The sequence below is a fragment of the Myiozetetes cayanensis genome, unplaced genomic scaffold (assembly GCF_022539395.1).
Source record: "Myiozetetes cayanensis isolate MyiCay16 unplaced genomic scaffold, myiCay2020 scf1, whole genome shotgun sequence".
NCBI classification, from domain to species: Eukaryota; Metazoa; Chordata; class Aves; order Passeriformes; family Tyrannidae; genus Myiozetetes; species Myiozetetes cayanensis.
The window spans coordinates 25,779,698-25,796,776 of record NW_026086604.1 but is presented as its reverse complement, the minus strand read 5'-3'; the positions used below and the strand labels follow the sequence as shown (position 1 = coordinate 25,796,776).

The 17,079-nt window shown below is 39.3% G+C and overlaps 1 protein-coding gene across 2 annotated transcripts; it reads left to right on the top strand.

Moving 5' to 3' along the window:
• The first annotated feature begins 909 nt into the window (after positions 1-909).
• LOC126644336 (carbonic anhydrase 3-like) lies at positions 910-14,362 on the top strand. 2 transcript variants are annotated; one of them, XM_050323548.1, is made up of 7 exons: positions 910-991; positions 1,085-1,282; positions 4,610-4,728; positions 6,617-6,709; positions 8,561-8,626; positions 11,110-11,265; positions 12,147-14,362. In XM_050323548.1, exons 1-7 carry the CDS (start codon positions 955-957, stop codon positions 12,264-12,266), a joined length of 789 nt encoding a protein of 262 aa, XP_050179505.1. In that variant the 5' UTR covers positions 910-954; the 3' UTR covers positions 12,267-14,362. The 2 variants fall into 2 exon arrangements, with proteins under 2 accessions (XP_050179505.1, XP_050179514.1); XM_050323557.1 differs by having other exon boundaries at positions 6,617-6,729; positions 8,593-8,626.
• The last annotated feature ends 2,717 nt before the right edge of the window (positions 14,363-17,079 follow it).

Here is a 17,079-nt window from a genome sequence, read left to right as displayed (position 1 = left end):
AGGTAGTATTTAGCTCAAGGTAGATACAGTTGCAGCAGTGTTAACATGGACTGACGAAGCTAAGGGGGACTGCAGCAAAACTCGCTTTTGAGAAAAAAGCTCTGAGTGTTCAACATAGATGTGCAGACAAAGCCAACTAATACAACCATATTGATTGCTAACTCCCCATCATCTGAAAAACAAATGCTTTCCTGACCACTGCTAAGTTGCCTAACATGAGAAATGGACTTGGTGTAAAGCTCCCTGCATGAAGGACAACAGATTGGACAACATCAATCCTAGATTTGAGCCAGTGGTCAGGAATGGCCTCCTTGGGGGCTGGCAAAATCCACCTTTGCACAATATTATGGGTTTGCATGCTATGATATATGTCTGCCTTTCAGACAAAAGTTTTGGAGCTTTTGATGAGAGTATTTGTGAAATTAGGGAAGCGGGACTGCTGAAGCCTGCCTGCCCTGGGAGCTCGTCCAGACTCCCCGGTAGGCGTCCTGCCCGTGGCACTGCCCGCAGAGGGAGAACTGCGTTCCCGGGTCCCCGCGCCGGTACAGCCGGTGAGCGCTCCGCGCATCGCTCCTCCGCCCGAGCGGGACCCGCCACCCCCGCGGGGCTGCGGGGCGGCACCGGCGCCTGCCCGCGCCGTCGGACCGGCTGTCCCCGGGCGGAGCCGCGCCTGCGGCAGCGGGACGAAGGGAGTCGCGGGGTCCCGCCGGCATCCCCCTGCCTTCTGGGGATGAAGAACACGGGTCTGCCCGCCCCATCGGCTCCCACCTCCCCGCGGCCGCCCCCAGCCCTGCCCGCCCCGCAGCCTCCCGCCGCCGCCCTGCCCTGCCCACCCTCCCAGGAGGACGCGAAGCCGCGGCAGTCTATAAAAAGCCCCCCGGGGCGGGAGGGAAGGAGGGAGGAAAGGACGGGACCACCGGTGGAGTCGCAGCGGAGGGAGCGGGACGCGGCACCATGGCCCAGTCCGTGTGGGGCTACGACAGCGACAATGGTGAGCGGGCTCGGGGCCGCCGGGCGGGACGGGGCTGAGCCCGGCGGAGCCCGGCTGAGCCGGGCAGACGTCTCCTTTCCATTTCTACCTCAGGACCCGATCGCTGGCACGAAAACTACCCTCTGGCCAAGGGAGACAAGCAGTCGCCCATTGAGATCAACAGCAAGGACGTGCAGCACGACCCCTCTCTTCCCGCTTGGCATGCGAGTTATGATCCCGGGGCAGCGAAAACCATCCTGAACAACGGGCGCACCTGCCGCGTCGTCTTCGACGACACTTTTGATCGCTCAGGTCGGTTTCTGGTTTGGTTTTCTGGGCATGTTAGGAATCGAGGTTTGCAAAATGCCGGGCATCAAAAAGCATCCTTTAGTATCCAGCCTGCGCAGGCCAGCAAAGTCAATTGGGAATGTAAAAGGATGCTCCTGGAGTTTATTCTGGTGAATCTGTAGGTGGGACAAGGAGACTGTAGCTGCAGGGTCACCCCTGAAATACAGACTCAGCTGGAAGGTGGACTTCTCCCTATGTCATCCTCTTCAACACAAACACCATATCCTCAGGTTTTGTGTAAGAGAAAAGAGTGGTGCCCAGAGAGGTTTAGAATGCTCTGAGGCACTCTGTAAACAAAAAACTTTTATATATATTTCCACTGACTGTGATCGTAATTTCTTCTGTATGGGAATTCTTCAGGCATACTTCACACCCTAAAAATGCTATTAAAATATCATTTATGAAAATAGCATTTCATAGTTTCTTGAAAGTTATGGAATGGTATTGCTATTTGACTGACAGCGAGCAGTCTCATATCTCTTAGTTAAATTGTTCAAAACTTTATTCCAGAACTATATCAGTGTAGCTCTGGATGCAGACAGGCAACAACTGTCAAAATGAACAATAAATTGACAACATAATATAGTGCAAAGACATCTCAAGATCATGTAGTATTGACTGCTACTTTATCAAACAATCTACTTAATGGAAAGCAATTATTTTCTTCTGTATTTTTCTGCATCTGCTTTGATAGCACTTGTACTGGGATTTTGTTCTTAGTAAGCTATATAATTAATGAAATATATCCATATTACATTGAAAGATCTCTTGTGTTTATCTTGATGAGATCATTGTTTCCTTGGATTTCTTTATTTACCATTATAGCTACCTGTTATTTTTCCATGTCTCTCAGATGGAATCTAAACTATCTAGGACCAGGACCATCTCTAAGCTGTGTATTTGTATGGTCCTTTAGTATTTATTACCACAATATCTACACAGTGGTCTCAAGATAAACTGCACTTTTATTATCACAGAGTCACCAAATGGTCTGAGTTGAAAGAACATCTAGTTCCAACCACACCACCACCACCACCACCACTTTCCACTAGACAAGGTTGCTCAAAGCCCATCTAACCTGGCCATGAACACTGCCAGGCATGGGGCACCCACAACTTCTCCAGCCAATCTATTCAAGTACCTCACCACCATCACAGTAAAGAATTTCTTCCTAATGTCCAATGTAAGCATACTCTCTTTCAGTTTGAAGATGTCCCCCCTTGTCCTATCACTACCTGCCCTTGTAACAAGGCCCTTTTATAAACCAGAATGCTCTTTCACAAGCACTGCATAAAATTCATGCCATGACTGAAAGCATGTGAGGTAAATTGATAAAGAACATTTTCATGTGGGGGGTTCTACTCTGTCTTCTTTGCAGCTTCCTAAAGGCTGAAATGTTTAGACAGGCTGCTGAAGATGTCTGCCCAAGGAACTATGTTGGAGAAAGATTCGACAAGCAAAGTGCAGCCCTTGGTGCAGCTCTTCCTCTAAATCGTCTTCCTTCTATTCCCTCCCTGCCTCTCCCTCCCCATCATCTCTGTTCTCTGGGCACCCAGTGTGTACATTCATTCCTGGCTGCCCTGACTTTCTGCAGGCTGCTGGACAGTAATTTAGGACTCAAACGTGTCATAGGAATGTGTCTGATCAGAATCAAAAACAATGTTTGACAGCACTGAGAGATCATATGAGAAAGAATTTCATAGCCATGTTATTATCTTCATTTGTTGCCTTCTGCAGTGGCAAGAGATAAGTATTAGTCACAGATCCCATTTTAATTGGAAAAAGAAATATCACTTAAAGATAACCTTTTATTCCCAATTATATGGAAAATTTTGAATTTTAAAAAGATTTGTTTTCATTCTACAGAGATTTTTGTACTGTTATGAAGTGCTATTTTCAAGTGCTTCACAGTATTTGAGCTCTGGAAAGGGCCACCTTTAAGAAACAACTACTAAATGAATGTCTAATTCTGATACTGATTTAGCTTGTAAATGTAGGTAAATCACATAAATTCAACTCCTGAAAGTCCCTTCCTCTCACTGATCCAAACTTGAAATGGCAAGCAAATACTTGTGAGGAGTTGCACCTTAGACTCTATGCTTTATTTAGCTTATAGTCAAAAGTGAAATAAGAATAACAATAGTCATATTGATATGAAATGTCCCATTGAAGGCCTCTATAGAAGGTTTAGAAGGTTTACTCAATACCATATTGACTTAGGATAATTTATTGATGTACAAACAAACTCAAAAAATAAGAGGAACTGCATGCCTAAAACTCAACAGTGCTTTTTTTCCATCCCTCCCCTTGATGGTTGTGACACCTGCCAACTAAAAAGAGAAACTGCAAAGTTAAACCTCTTGCTCTGTGTAGGTATTCCAACACGTATGATATCAAGAATTCATTTGAGACCATTGGGCAAAAGAGGATTTATTATTTCAATGTTAACTTTGAACTTCAAAGCTATTGGTAGAAGCTCAAACTTGAATGCTATTTAAACAAGGTCTTCTGGCACTGCAGTTGTGAACTACATTATCCGCTTTCTGTGTAAGGAAACACGAGTCATTCCAACCTTAGGTAATGAATGAAAAATACATTTGAGAGCTTATCCTCTAAGCAGTCCCTGCTCAAAAGAATCTCCAGGCTGAAAGAGCAGGTGTGATTTTTTGAAAGTCAGAGTTGATGTCAACTGTCAGACTGATGCATGGTCAGCATTATTTGGCTAAAGACAGCAGAAGTAACAGTTTCTTAATTTGTTTCATTGGTGGTTCAAGAACAATTTAAGCTTTATTGTCTTCCCTGATTTTTTTTTTTTTTTTTATTTTTTAGAAGCAACAAACTATGCCATAACCATGGTTTAGTTTTCTGAACTGTAAAAGGTATGCCAGTCATGGACTAGAGGTACTCTTTGAAGCACCTCTGGGTTAATTTTGCAGCCCTAACCCCAATCCTTCTACAAGAGACCATTTCTTGATAAGAACCATCTGTGAACACCTTCCTTCTCTCTCCACATCACAAACTATAGCATGTCCACTTGCCAAGAGAAAAGGGGCTTGTTGGCCAGGTGAGGTTTGATTCTATGCTTGACTCATGACAGTTTTCACAGTTTTCACATCAAAAAGAACTCCTGAGTGATAACAGAACTTAGCCCCAACCACACGAACTGATGAGTCCTGTAGCCCCTCACTGCAATTAGCTGGATTTAAAGGAGGTGCTCCGGTGGGTCCCCATTCAGTGACCGTGTGTGCCAGGGTTTTGTTGGCTGGTGCTGAGGCAGATTGTCCCTTGCAGTGCTGAGAGGGGGCCCGCTCACCGGTGCCTACAGGCTGCGGCAGCTGCACTTGCACTGGGGTTCCTCTGATGACCACGGCTCTGAGCATGTTGTAGATGGGGTGAAATATGCAGCAGAGGTAGGACTGATTTTTACTAGTAGTATTCAGTGCTAACTGTAATTCAACTGATTTTGCATCTGAGCAGATTAACCATTCCCCCTTTTGCAAGTATTTAACCATTAACTTTTCTCTGTCTGTGGAACTTGTGAATATTGGTTAGCGTGCAGTGGGATAAGTTGCACCTGCCAACAAATGTATTTTTTGCAAGTATATACTAACACAGATTGCTTTTCTTTGAGCAAGAGTTTTTATGGTATTTTAGAATGTTTAAAAAATATTTGCCATAAACCAATCTGTTACTTTCAAATAGGAAGATCTGTTTTCTGCTGCTGTTTTTAAGCTTTTAGCCATTTCTGATATAGCTTGAGTTACCAAGTTAGTTTCAGAAAGCATTACTAATGAAAAGAAAAACTTAGTAAAAGCACATTTGATAGACTGGCATTCAAAATTAGATCCACCTCAAAACTGATTCAGAGTATGTTTTAGTTTCTGGACATCTCTGCTTTAAAATAACTGGATTAATTTTCAGGAACCATGGAATATAGATTTTTTTGGTTTGGTTTGGTTTTTTTTTTTAAATGTAAACTACTGAAGAACTGTTGTCCAAATTTTCTGAAATTAATGCCTGCTTTATGCCCTAAAGACTTCTTCAGGTCATAAATATAAGAAAATTAGCTATTGATGCTAGTGAATTACTAGCAAATGTTGCCTCTTTCATCCTATTTGAGAATAGTCTCAACATAGATATCTATGCCCACGAAAGTCTTGCAGTAGAGTTTTCCTGCCTTAAAACTATACCCTCAAGGTACAGAGCTTAGAGAGGCTTTGCCTACCTACCACAGGACAAAACTGAGGCAGATATTTTCAGGGTCAGCGTGCACAAACATTGCAGAGACAACTGTGGGTGATGGCTTGGGAATTTTCTTCCTGTTTCTTAACCACAGCCAAACTTTGATAGTGCTTTACTTTCTGTGGCCAACTAAACAGAAGGATTCTGCTTCCTCACACTGTTTCTTGGTTAGCTCAAGCACAGACTTTTTATGTTACTTTTGTTAGTAGTAGTCGTGTATTTATTGACAGGAGAAGAAAGTCTGGAATATATGAAATTTTCCTACATTGCAACTAAAGATGTATGGTTGCTCCACCTTTAGCCTTAGCAATAAAATCCCTATCCTCAAGAGAAAAGAAACACAGCACAATACATTGATTATATTCAGGGCAAATTACTCTGTTGTCATTTTAAGTCAACTTTAAGAAAAAGACTTTTTTTTCCTGTATAACACTGAGTTGCAGACGCTACTTAGTCTGAGATTTCATACTGCTACTTGCAGCATTTGTAGTTATTTGCACAAGCTAAAGATTTTCTGGACAGAGATGCAAAAATTTGAAATATATCCTGAAAATACATCACTGTTGAAAGTAGCATGAGAAATGTCAGATTAGTATCTCCACTCCTGTCCAGTATAATGTGCCGAAAGTAATAAGAGATACAAAACAATAATGTATGCGCTACACACAACCCAGTGTAAATCCTTGAGCTGATATCTGCATAACCTGAAGATCTAAAAACGTACTTGAGATGAAGTGCATGTCAGCAGGTGTTTTATGCACTGCATGTGTCCATGTCATGTGCTTGGGTTAAACTACTTATAGTTGCATTGTTTGATTACTGTGTGGTAAACTTAATTTTTTTTTCTCATGCTTTAATTAAATGCAAAGCCATGCTTTATAGAAAGTGTGAGCATATAGAAGTACGGAAACAGCAGTTAGAAATATTTACATAGAGGTTTTGTTTTCATGCCCATTCCTTTACTTACTGTGTACTGGACACTTTTCTTAATTTAAAGTGAAGATTGTGCTGCCAGCAATTTCTCATATTTATAACTGATGTTTCATTGATTTTTAGTTACATATGGTGCACTGGAATCCAAAACACGGTAATTTTGCTGGAGCTTTGAAACAACCAGATGGTGTGGCTGTTGTGGGCATTTTTCTGAAAGTAAGTGGCAAATATTCAGTGTTTATAATTTTCTGTATTCTTCATCCTTCTCTAGAGCCAAGGGAAAATGTTCCCATTGTTTTTTCATGCACTGCATCATTTTGCAGGAAAACATTCAAAGACAGTTGACTTGAGTACAGACTGAAGTCACACATGCCCTTGGGCCCTCCAGATTCCATGCACTAACTGGTTCAGAGCTCACTTCTGACACCATTTGTGATGCCAGTGGCATGGGTGGTACTGAACAAGAGATACACAACTTCAAGCCTGGGATATTTGCTAACTTTGTCCCTGATAGCTGAGCAGCCCTGTTACTGTGGTGTGCATTGAGTGGGGAGGACAATCTGCACGGTATGAGTGTTCCCTCTTGCCTGTTGCCTGCTAGCAGGTGTTGCATCTGCAAGGTTATGTTGACTGATTCCCTTCCCTGGTCTCTGGTTGATTTCCACATAAGCTGGGAATCAAAAGGAGTTCAATGAACCTTCTTCAAAGATAAATAATTCATGGTAAAAGAAGGACACTGAACATTCTAACCTTGAAATACAGCAGCTTTGTAACAAAATAATTTTGTACCAGTATTTCCCAATTGATTTTTTTATAAACTTAAACAGAAAGAAAGCAATCCTAGTATCAAATCTGTATGTGGTCTAGGACATTGAGAAATACTAACAGGCACATTGCCTAATAGTGATAAATTATGCAAACTTCAGCTATGTGGCTGGCTGTCCTTTTACCTGCAGGTGGGCATATCAGCTGGAACACACCATCAGAGAATAGGTTTCCTTTTATTGTTTTATCACCTGTAAGTGGCATTTGTGCAAGCAATAGCAAGTGGATATAATTAATTTTGCCACGGTGTCCCTGGACAGACTAGATACAATGTTGTTTTAATTCTGTTATACTGTGAGCCAGCCTGACCTTTTCTCTTGTGGTTAGTTTAAACTGAAGGTCAGCACCTGTCCAGATTCTCCCCTTATTCATTCTTGAATTATTCTTACTTTGTCATTTCTTTTGGTCTATTTTAGACTAAAGCATTATCTTGTAAAACACAGATTGCAAAGCATACACTAAGTTCTTATTAATCATACTAAGGTTAGAAAAAAGGTCTAGAAAAGTAGTATCACTATATCTTCTCTGGCCTTCTTTCCCTCTTTCCTTCTTGCTCTGTGGTGAAGGAGCCATTGTTTTTCACTGAGTTTGTCATGTTCTGTTACTGGGGTTTAGAATACTGTTAAAACGGGATTGAATTATCTTCTGAAGAGTTGAATTTCATCTATTTTGGAAAAAAAATTGCAATAACAGCACATCTTAGGCATACTGTCTACTCTTCTGGGATGCAGAGCTGTGTCAAAGCTTTAGGAAGTGCTAAATGTCAGGAACACAAGCAATAAAGTGATCCCATAGCTTGAGGATACCAAGACATGAATCTCATCATATGTATTATGTCAAGTCTGATCTGACTGCATATGTGCTGCAGAACATTTGAAGTATCTACAGGAACTCCAGCTCTTCAGACCATCACACTTTGTTGAGTGCTTATATGTCTCACAGTGGGTTGCTTTCAAAGAAGGAGCCAAGGGCAAGGCCCTGGAGAGCGCAGATCACGCTGTCTGAGTGTGCAGTTCATTCCTCAGACAGTCAGTGATGCCTTGTAGAGTCTTTCAAATTGCAAAGCCAGGTACTGCAGTCTTCTATTTTGGATGCTCTTTTAACACATGTTATTTTCTGTCAGTCTCTACTGGATGCTCTGAGAGTGCTGCTGCCTAATGTGACATATGGGATATGCTGAATTTCTTTCAAATTCTGTGGAACATGATGAAAAAGATACAGTACTTGTGCTTTGCCTTACAGGTTGGAAAAACTCCCAAACCAGAGATGAAGAGAATTCTTGAAGAAATTGATAACATTAAGACCAAGGTATCAAAAGAATTTTGGTGATATAATGTAGCTAAAAAGCATCAGAAGTAGAAATCAGAAGTTCAGATTTATTTTTTGGCATCATCTTGGTGCTTAACAGTAGCACCAAAAGTGATACATTGGACTGTAAGGCAGGATACTTTCTTTTACTTAATTAAACAGGTAACCCCTCCCTTCTGCAAGTATTCTTATTATAGAGGATTTTTTAATCAATCCTTGCATATGCAACTCATAGTGTTATTGGTACTGCTCTGTAAAAATATGCTAGTGTGCAAATATCAAGAAGAAATGAAAAGCTTTTTGAATCTGAGGACAGCAGTGGCCAAAAACATTTGCATATAAAGGAGTCAGAAATTTAGTTAGCCTGAAATGAGAAGAAACTAGTAGGAATGATGGATCAGGCTTCCAGTCTATGTAGAGGAGATCAAAAATGTTATTAGTTTTAAGATGGAACTGTATTTATTTATAAAAGGGATTACATGGTGCAGTTTCTGCACCAGTCCGAAGTTCTCTCTTCCTATGATACTAACACAAATGGCATTGCAAACATATTCTAAACTATTTTCCAGTTTAATTAATGATCTAAGGCTCACAGTCCTTACCTATTACATAGATACCACTGCAGAAGAGTTATTTGCAGAGAACTGAGATAATGCATCTATTGGTATTTAGCAGTATTGTTTAACATAAACACAGTCTCTAGGTATACTTTAGCAATTTTTTATGCTTCTAATAATGCTGGAAATCCCTTTTTTTATTTGACCTTGAATGTACCACCAAATCACCAGGCTGAATTTTACAAATCTGTAAGCATTTTCTTGCAAATTTAGCAGAATTTCTTGCATTTGATTTATGTATGTGTGTACTGTCATTGATTTGCAGGTCTGAGTCTGAAATCTGTTCTCTAACTAAGAGTTGTATTAATTCTAGTTTTTCAACCTTTTCTTAGTCTTCAAATGCAATTCAGTTTTTTTCTGCTGGGGGAACTGAAGGGGTTTTTTTTCAATCTACCCATTGCTCCCCTGCTGAGTCAATGGTATCTGTCTTGATACAAATTTGGCTTTCTCTCATAATCCCTTATCATTTTTTTGCCATTTACATGCAGAAGAGCTTTGCCACAGTTAATAAAATGTTGATCAATCATCCTGTGAAACTCTGTGTCATACAGTGTTGGCAAGATGGCAGTGATATCCACTCCACTGCAATTCTATCTGAGACTACCTACTGAGACTACTGAGATTTTATAACTTCTAACAGAAAAAAAAAAAAAGAAGTCTGATTTCCTACATTCAGATATTCTCTGTAGTGGTTCTGGAAAAAGTAACAGTTGAGGAAAAGCAGAAAAATATAGGTCCATATGAAAACAGCAGCTTGTATTTTCTCTCTTATTTTATTTCCTTTCCTGTCATCACATACATTTTACGAGGATTACTTATTTTTCAGGAAAGATTAATGGATGGTATCACTGGTGTATTTACTGCACATGCAGTTTCAATTGCTCCAGTGCAGTACAGGCAGAGGAGTTTTTGGACACTCTGTTTACTGAAAAATCTCAATTTGTTTTGTGAAGTTATTTGTGAACTCATATTGAACTTACAGAATAATTTTTTCAGGAAGATATACTTTCAGACTTGATGTTATTCATTCGACTCTCTGTGCAAGAATACATTGTGCCTGCCATTACATTTTTTCTCTGCTCCAATGTAGAGAAGATTCTCCATGATAGGAGAAGGATATAGGAAGAAGAGATTTCACTTTTCAGAACTGCATCCTAAATACCATTAGAGAAGTGAACTGGATTTCCTTGGTTAATTTTTATTGCTCACAGGGAACAAAGAAGACTCATCACAGTCCTCCTCTCCACAGTGGAGATACTATCCTATTCGGTGGTAAACTTCTCAGGAAATGTTGTTTGGTGTCTGCTGTTCTCCCTGGTCTGGTTGTAATCACCTTTAGCTGTAAGATATTCAGGATCCAGTACTCTTACAGGAAACATTTTAATTTTTTATATTAAATGTACTAGTGCCAAAAAAAAGTTTAAAATGTCACCATAACAATGTAATTAGAGCACAGTCTTGGGAGGAGACTGTCCTTCAGACAGAAGACTGTAATGAATCTGGGATAAATGCCTGGCCACTATTCTGTTGGATAAAAAGGGTAACAGTACCTGCAGTGCCACAGCCTTTAACTTTTATCTCAACTGACCCAAAATAAAACACGTTTTGATAGTTCCAGAATAGAAAAATGTAAAACTGAGCTTGTTTTGGTCTCACACAATTCATTTGTAATTTCTTTTAATTTATTTATGTAATCAAAATGTCAGTTATTATTAATTGCCTGGAAAGTGCTTGAGAAGAAGAAAAGGAGGTTGGTTTCTTGCATGAATCTTGGTATTTAATACTCCTTTTATAACAACACAGATACTGATGTCTTTTAAGATGTATATCCCTGGACTTACTGCAGAATTTTTTTTTTTCTCGAAGGGGAAAGAGGCTCCTTTTCAGCATTTTGATCCTTCAATTCTTTTCCCCAAATCTCGGGACTACTGGACCTACCACGGTTCATTCACTACACCCCCGTGTGAGGAGTGTATCACTTGGATTCTCCTGAGGGAGCCAATTGAAGTCAGCTCAGACCAGGTAAACTCCACCTCATTCTGCTACTCTTTTACCAGTTCTCAGCAGTGTCTCAGTATGTCAGATTTGTGAGCCCTGTGTAACCTTGCACTTTTTGATAGGGAAAGCTTTAGATGAGGACTGTGAGAAATTGCCTGCAGATTGGACTGTTGAATTGGACTCTAAAACTGACCTTGAGAATCAGGCCCCTTGCTAGACACCTCCTGAAATAGCTTCAGCAGGAATGTTCTTGTGATCCTGAAAACCTGCTAAAGCAGAAGTGTCCCCAAGACACAAAATTCAGTCATCACAGCATCCTCAGTGTAATTCACCTTTAAGTGGCAAGTGAGACTAACATTTCACTGGTTTCCCAGTTTAAGAAATTGCTGGTGCAGATCTTGACTTCCTAAAAGCTGTGAGTGAGAAGGATCAAACTACTTAGAACCTTCAAACCAGTCTGGATAAGGTGACCTCTTCAGTTCTTGTGTTAAAAATTTTGGTTATTCATAGTATTCTCTGCTTCAGCAGTACAAATCAGGGTATATTCTTTTTACTGATTTGGCTGTTTTCAGAATAGATTTATTTTGTATTTGGATGGAAGGTCAACAATTAACAAAGCAACACTGAATTTAAGAATAACAGCTAAGTGATGAATTCGTGATTGAGCTTCCCCAGTTGGCATTCATTTCTCTGTCTTACAGGACAAAATACAAACTTCTGCACCAGCTTTTTCTATTTTACCTTGCATAAGCGTAGATGTGCACCTCCTTCATAGGCAGCCAGTTGTCATTGCCATTGTGTGCCTGTCATTATATAAGAAAATTCCTTCTCCATCTCAGAGTTTCTTCTAGGCATTAAGAACTGCAGTGCTTCAACACAGACACCTTAATTTTTCTTCTTTGCAGATGGCAAAGCTCCGTAGCCTTTCCAAGAATGATGAGAATGAACCTGTGAACCCACTTGTTGATAATTGGCGCCCACCTCAGCCTGTGAAGGGCAGAATAGTGAGAGCCTCGTTCAAGTGAAGTCTCAAGTCTCGCTCTGCTGAAACTGAGTGAGAAAATCCATGCACCACAAAGTATAGTTAGTTTTTGCTGTCTACTGCTTTTCCTCTGGATCCAGGTCTGCGTTTCTCAGCTTGAAATTCAGAGTGGCAAACTGAATCTGATTTTGAAAACAGAAAAAACACTGTATGCAAATACTAAGCTTAATAAGGAATTGTGAGATATACATGGTTCTTGATCACAAACGCCTCAGCATTTATAATAATGTCGCTTCTCTGCCATGTGGTCTTGGAAGAAAAATGGGCTCAGTTTCAATATGTAGAAGTCATTTCAAAGGAAATATAGTAAAGGCAGAAAAATTAACCAAAAGCTCAGGAAAGCAGGAGTAACAGGAGATGGACAGGACATAAAATGTCTGTTCCTACAGCGTCTCTAGTGATCCTCCTCAGATATCCCACCACCAGTGTGGACAACCAAAGAATAAATATCCCTTTAACATGCCAGATTTTCCCTTCCCTCTCTTGTTCATAGTTTGTTATCCAATATTAGATTAGTATTCTCAGGATACAATCAGGCATACTCAACTTCTGTGTGTGAAGAAAAAAAGATATCTTGCTGTCATTTCAGCATGTGCTGTCTTTGCCATGTCCTGCTGCTGCCATTGTTGATCTTTTCTTGTTTCACTGCTGCTGCTACTTCATCCATCCAGTGTAGAATCCTGCTGATATCATGTCACCTTGTATTTAGTATAGCAGCTTTAGTATCGCTGAGTGGGAAGGGCCTTTTTTCTGCTGCTCTAAGTTACTTATGTTACCTCTCAGAATGATAAATTTTTAGTTTTGATGCTCTGCCTGCTTTTTATTTTTGACATCTTAGCCTGCATAGTAATGGGTTTAGCTGTGAGGGATTTTGTTTCATATGGAAAGGATCTTTGTGAATGACTCATATGTGTCACTTGTCATTCCCACTACTGAAAAATCCAGGTTAAACCACCTAAGTGTTTTTTTATTGCGAATCTATGTAGTTGGAGACTGTAAGTGCACTCTGTTTGGCTCTGTTTCTTTCTGGGGAGACATCAGCTTGCACATATGATCCGAGCAAGGAATCACTGGCACATAGAAACTTTTCAATCAATTAACTTCCCTTGTCCTTCATCATATAAACTTTATCCTTTCAGTGTAACACAAGTATCACCTAGGTTGAATCCACATGTGAGTAAAGATCTGCTACATTATATTCACCATCAGGGTGATTGTTCTGTATTGTACATACATAAGGTTGGGTGGTCAAAGGTATTGAGTAAATCCTCCTGCAAAGGAAACTTCTGGGTTCTCTGTGTTCCTCTAACTCCTCCGTAGGTAACAGTGGGTGTGCTTCTAGAAGATGTTGCCACAAACATGTTTGCAGCAACATTTATAAGGGATTTGTCAAAATCTGAGAAAAAGCTGGGTTACAAATGGCTCCTTAACTGTTTCCTTTTCCACCTTTACTAGAAAAAGTGTGCTCCAACTGGGAAGTAATGAATGGGCAACACTGAAGAAATTCTGCCGTTATCACCAGCACAATTCAGTGAGAATTCAGAAATGAAACTGAGGGCAGAGTTTGATCCTTTGTATTAATTTACAAATGTTCTAAGAATTGCTGAAGTCCCACTGAAAGTAAATATTTCAGTTTATTAGGAGTGTATTTTGCTTAGTATAAAGCAGTTTATTTTTAAAAACTAAGTTCATGCCAGCAGAAGCTATTGATTGAATCTTGTTTACAAATGTTTTGGCCTTGGCTTAATCTTACCAGAAGATCAGCTTTTGATATTACAAGTGCAGCATTTCCAACAGTATTGATTTTAAGACTCCCTTAGAGTTTCTTTCAGCTCCTGAATCTGTCCATCTTCTCAACACATAAAAATGTTACTACAGAAAGCTCATAAGCAACTTTTTTTTTCTACTGTACTACGTCTTACATATAAAATTTCTTCTTATATCCATATGTAGTTGATCTTGGTGATAAGAAAATTTTAACACAAATTACTGAGACAAGTGTTTGAGTCTTTCTACCTAAAAGCCATTGACTGTGATGTTTAAATCTCTTGTTATTCGAGCAATAAAAAATATTATAGTTGCCTGCACTTGAAATAACTGCTTTTATGTCTTCAAAGAACCAATAAATTGACTTAAATCAAAAATTGCTTGCTGGTTTTATTTCTAATGCTACATGATGAGATTGAAAGGGGCAAGAACTTACTAGAAAACCTTTGAATCCTTTCTTTGATATATATGCTTGTAACACAAGGGGAATAGATACTCCAGTAATTTTTAGCTGTTGGAATTTAGTTTAATATCTCATCCTGGTTTTGTGTATCCAATCAAACAGATCCTCAAAAGTATCAGGATTATACAGCATTACTTATTCTCTGTTTTCAGGTACAAAAAAAAGGTGTTTATTTCTTGTCCACACACAAACATTCTCTTACATCTTACCAAAGTTCATACATTCATATCTGATATTGAATATCATTAATTTGGACATGAATTTTGTTTTCTTGCAAGAAACATGTGGATGGGTTAGCTGAAATGTTACATAATTCTGAAATTTCCTGATTAGTTTATACTTTTCAAATACACAAACTTGTTAAAGTGAAAGAATAATTACCTGCAATTCAGATACTAAGTGCACTTCGTTTTGTCTGCATGTTTCCTCTACTGCTTTTGAAAAGTAGAATAGGCAGAAATTTATCAACTACTGAAATAGTAGTTTTGGTTCCAAGACTAAACATATGGAAAGCTTTGTTATTAACTGAAACAGGTGTCACCATCTTTCAGTCAGATATAAATTTATAAATTTATAACTGAACTGTGAATTCTTGCTCTGACCCTCAGTATACAACCTATGGTTATGCTTTTCTACCACAAAATGAAAAGAATATATATAATTTTTACTGTATCTCAAAGAAAGACACTTCTGGATCTCCTTGCTGGTGTTTATCTATTGAGTAATCAGAGCTGAAGAATGTTCACACTGTCAGTGAGTTGAACAAAGTAAGACAATATCTATTTCTTCCTGAGGCCTTTTGTCCCATGCCTTAGCAAAGGGAGTAGCTGCACAGCGTGTGTTCCACCTCATCCATCTGCCTTTCATCTCAATGAATTCTGATATTTATCTTTGTCGATAGTGGAGTACATAGAACGTATTCAAGAATTATTTCCAAACCCAAGAATTTAATAGAATATTTTATAACATTCCCCTGTCCCCCAAAAGGTAATGTACAACCAATGATGAATTAGACATCAAATTGGACTCAACTTTTCTTTAAGAACATATTTTTTAAAGTATCTTTTCAGTTAGCGCTGCTGTACATATTGATTTTCAAAAACGTGCAATGAAATTAAATTAACCAGTTCAGGGTTATTTGTGCGGGAGAGACAGAAAACCTGTAAAGTTTTGTGTTCATAAAAACATAGAAACAGATTTGAACACACGTGAAGAACTTCTGACATTACTAGGAAAATAAACACCAACAGAGTATTGTTATTATAGAAAAATTAACTTTCTCTGTTTGGGCTGGATAGCAAAATACTTGGAAGAATGACCATGCACCTAAATGAGCAAAACACTTCTGTTGAGAACTATTTAACAAGATCTCCCTAGAGACAGCTTTCTGTCTCTCTAGGAGAAAATCCAGCAGGAAGGTTGGAAGTGATGATGCCATTGGGTATGCAGAAGAAGTGGTTCAGTCACTACTGAACCATAGCCGCACTTAGCACAAGCTGGAGCACTTACACAGAATGTTATCTGTATGGGAATGCTAAAAGTAAGTCTCACTGACTGTGCCACTAATTCTCTAAGCCAGAGGTTTACATTAACTCATGCCTTTGCTGTTCTGTCCTGCCATCAATAGCAGAATTTGTAGTATGTATTAGGAAAAAATACATAGTATGTGTTAGGAAAAAATATGCCTTTGGTGAATTTGAGTAGCACACTGTCACTCTTTTACTGTTTCTAATATCTTGGGGAAGATCTGTCAGAAAACTCTTGAAGAACTCTAAACTCCTTCTTGGAGTTAGAAGAGCTTCCTTGCTGTGCTAGACCAGCGAGACCATGGGTCAATTTTCTCAGATCTTTATGGTTGAGATAATAAAGCTTTACTAGATTAAGATTATTAATTCTTCCAGTTCCTCCCAGTAATTTTATTTTTTTTAACTGACATTCCCACTATTCATCCAACCTTTATCCCATAGAAAACCCAAACATCTTTGCTGAAAACTAAAGTGAAGCATGCTACTTCCTTCTTGGCCTGTAATGATCATTTTCCAGAGCCCACACGGTGGAGCCAGTTTCTCAGCAGTCACATTCCTGACATCAGTTTCTGCTCACAGGAGGCCTCAGCCGCCACACTGTGAAGATTCTTCTTGCCATGAACAAGTAACTAAGCACTGAAACAAATGCAGTATATCCAAGTTAATCTTAAACTGTAAGATCTGATGTTTAAATAAGAGTTGATAGCAACAGATTGATATTCATTTCTATCTAAAAATCTTTTATATTTTGTCTGCATATTTATTCATGCAAAGTGTAGGTATATAAGTGTAGGTATATAAATATGCTGCTTCTACAGCCTGAGAAAAGTCCAGCTAATTCCATTCCTAAAGTTATAAGAATCTTATCACAAGGTAAGAGGAGTTACAGATGAAAATCTGCCACTGGTATGTACTGAATTGGTTGCTGATTTGAGTAATTATGAGATTAGAAGTGCAGGACATGTTACCCTGCATACTAGCAATATCCTGCCTGAATAGCAATTTCATTCTCTATAGCCCTTTTCTCTCTGCATATATCT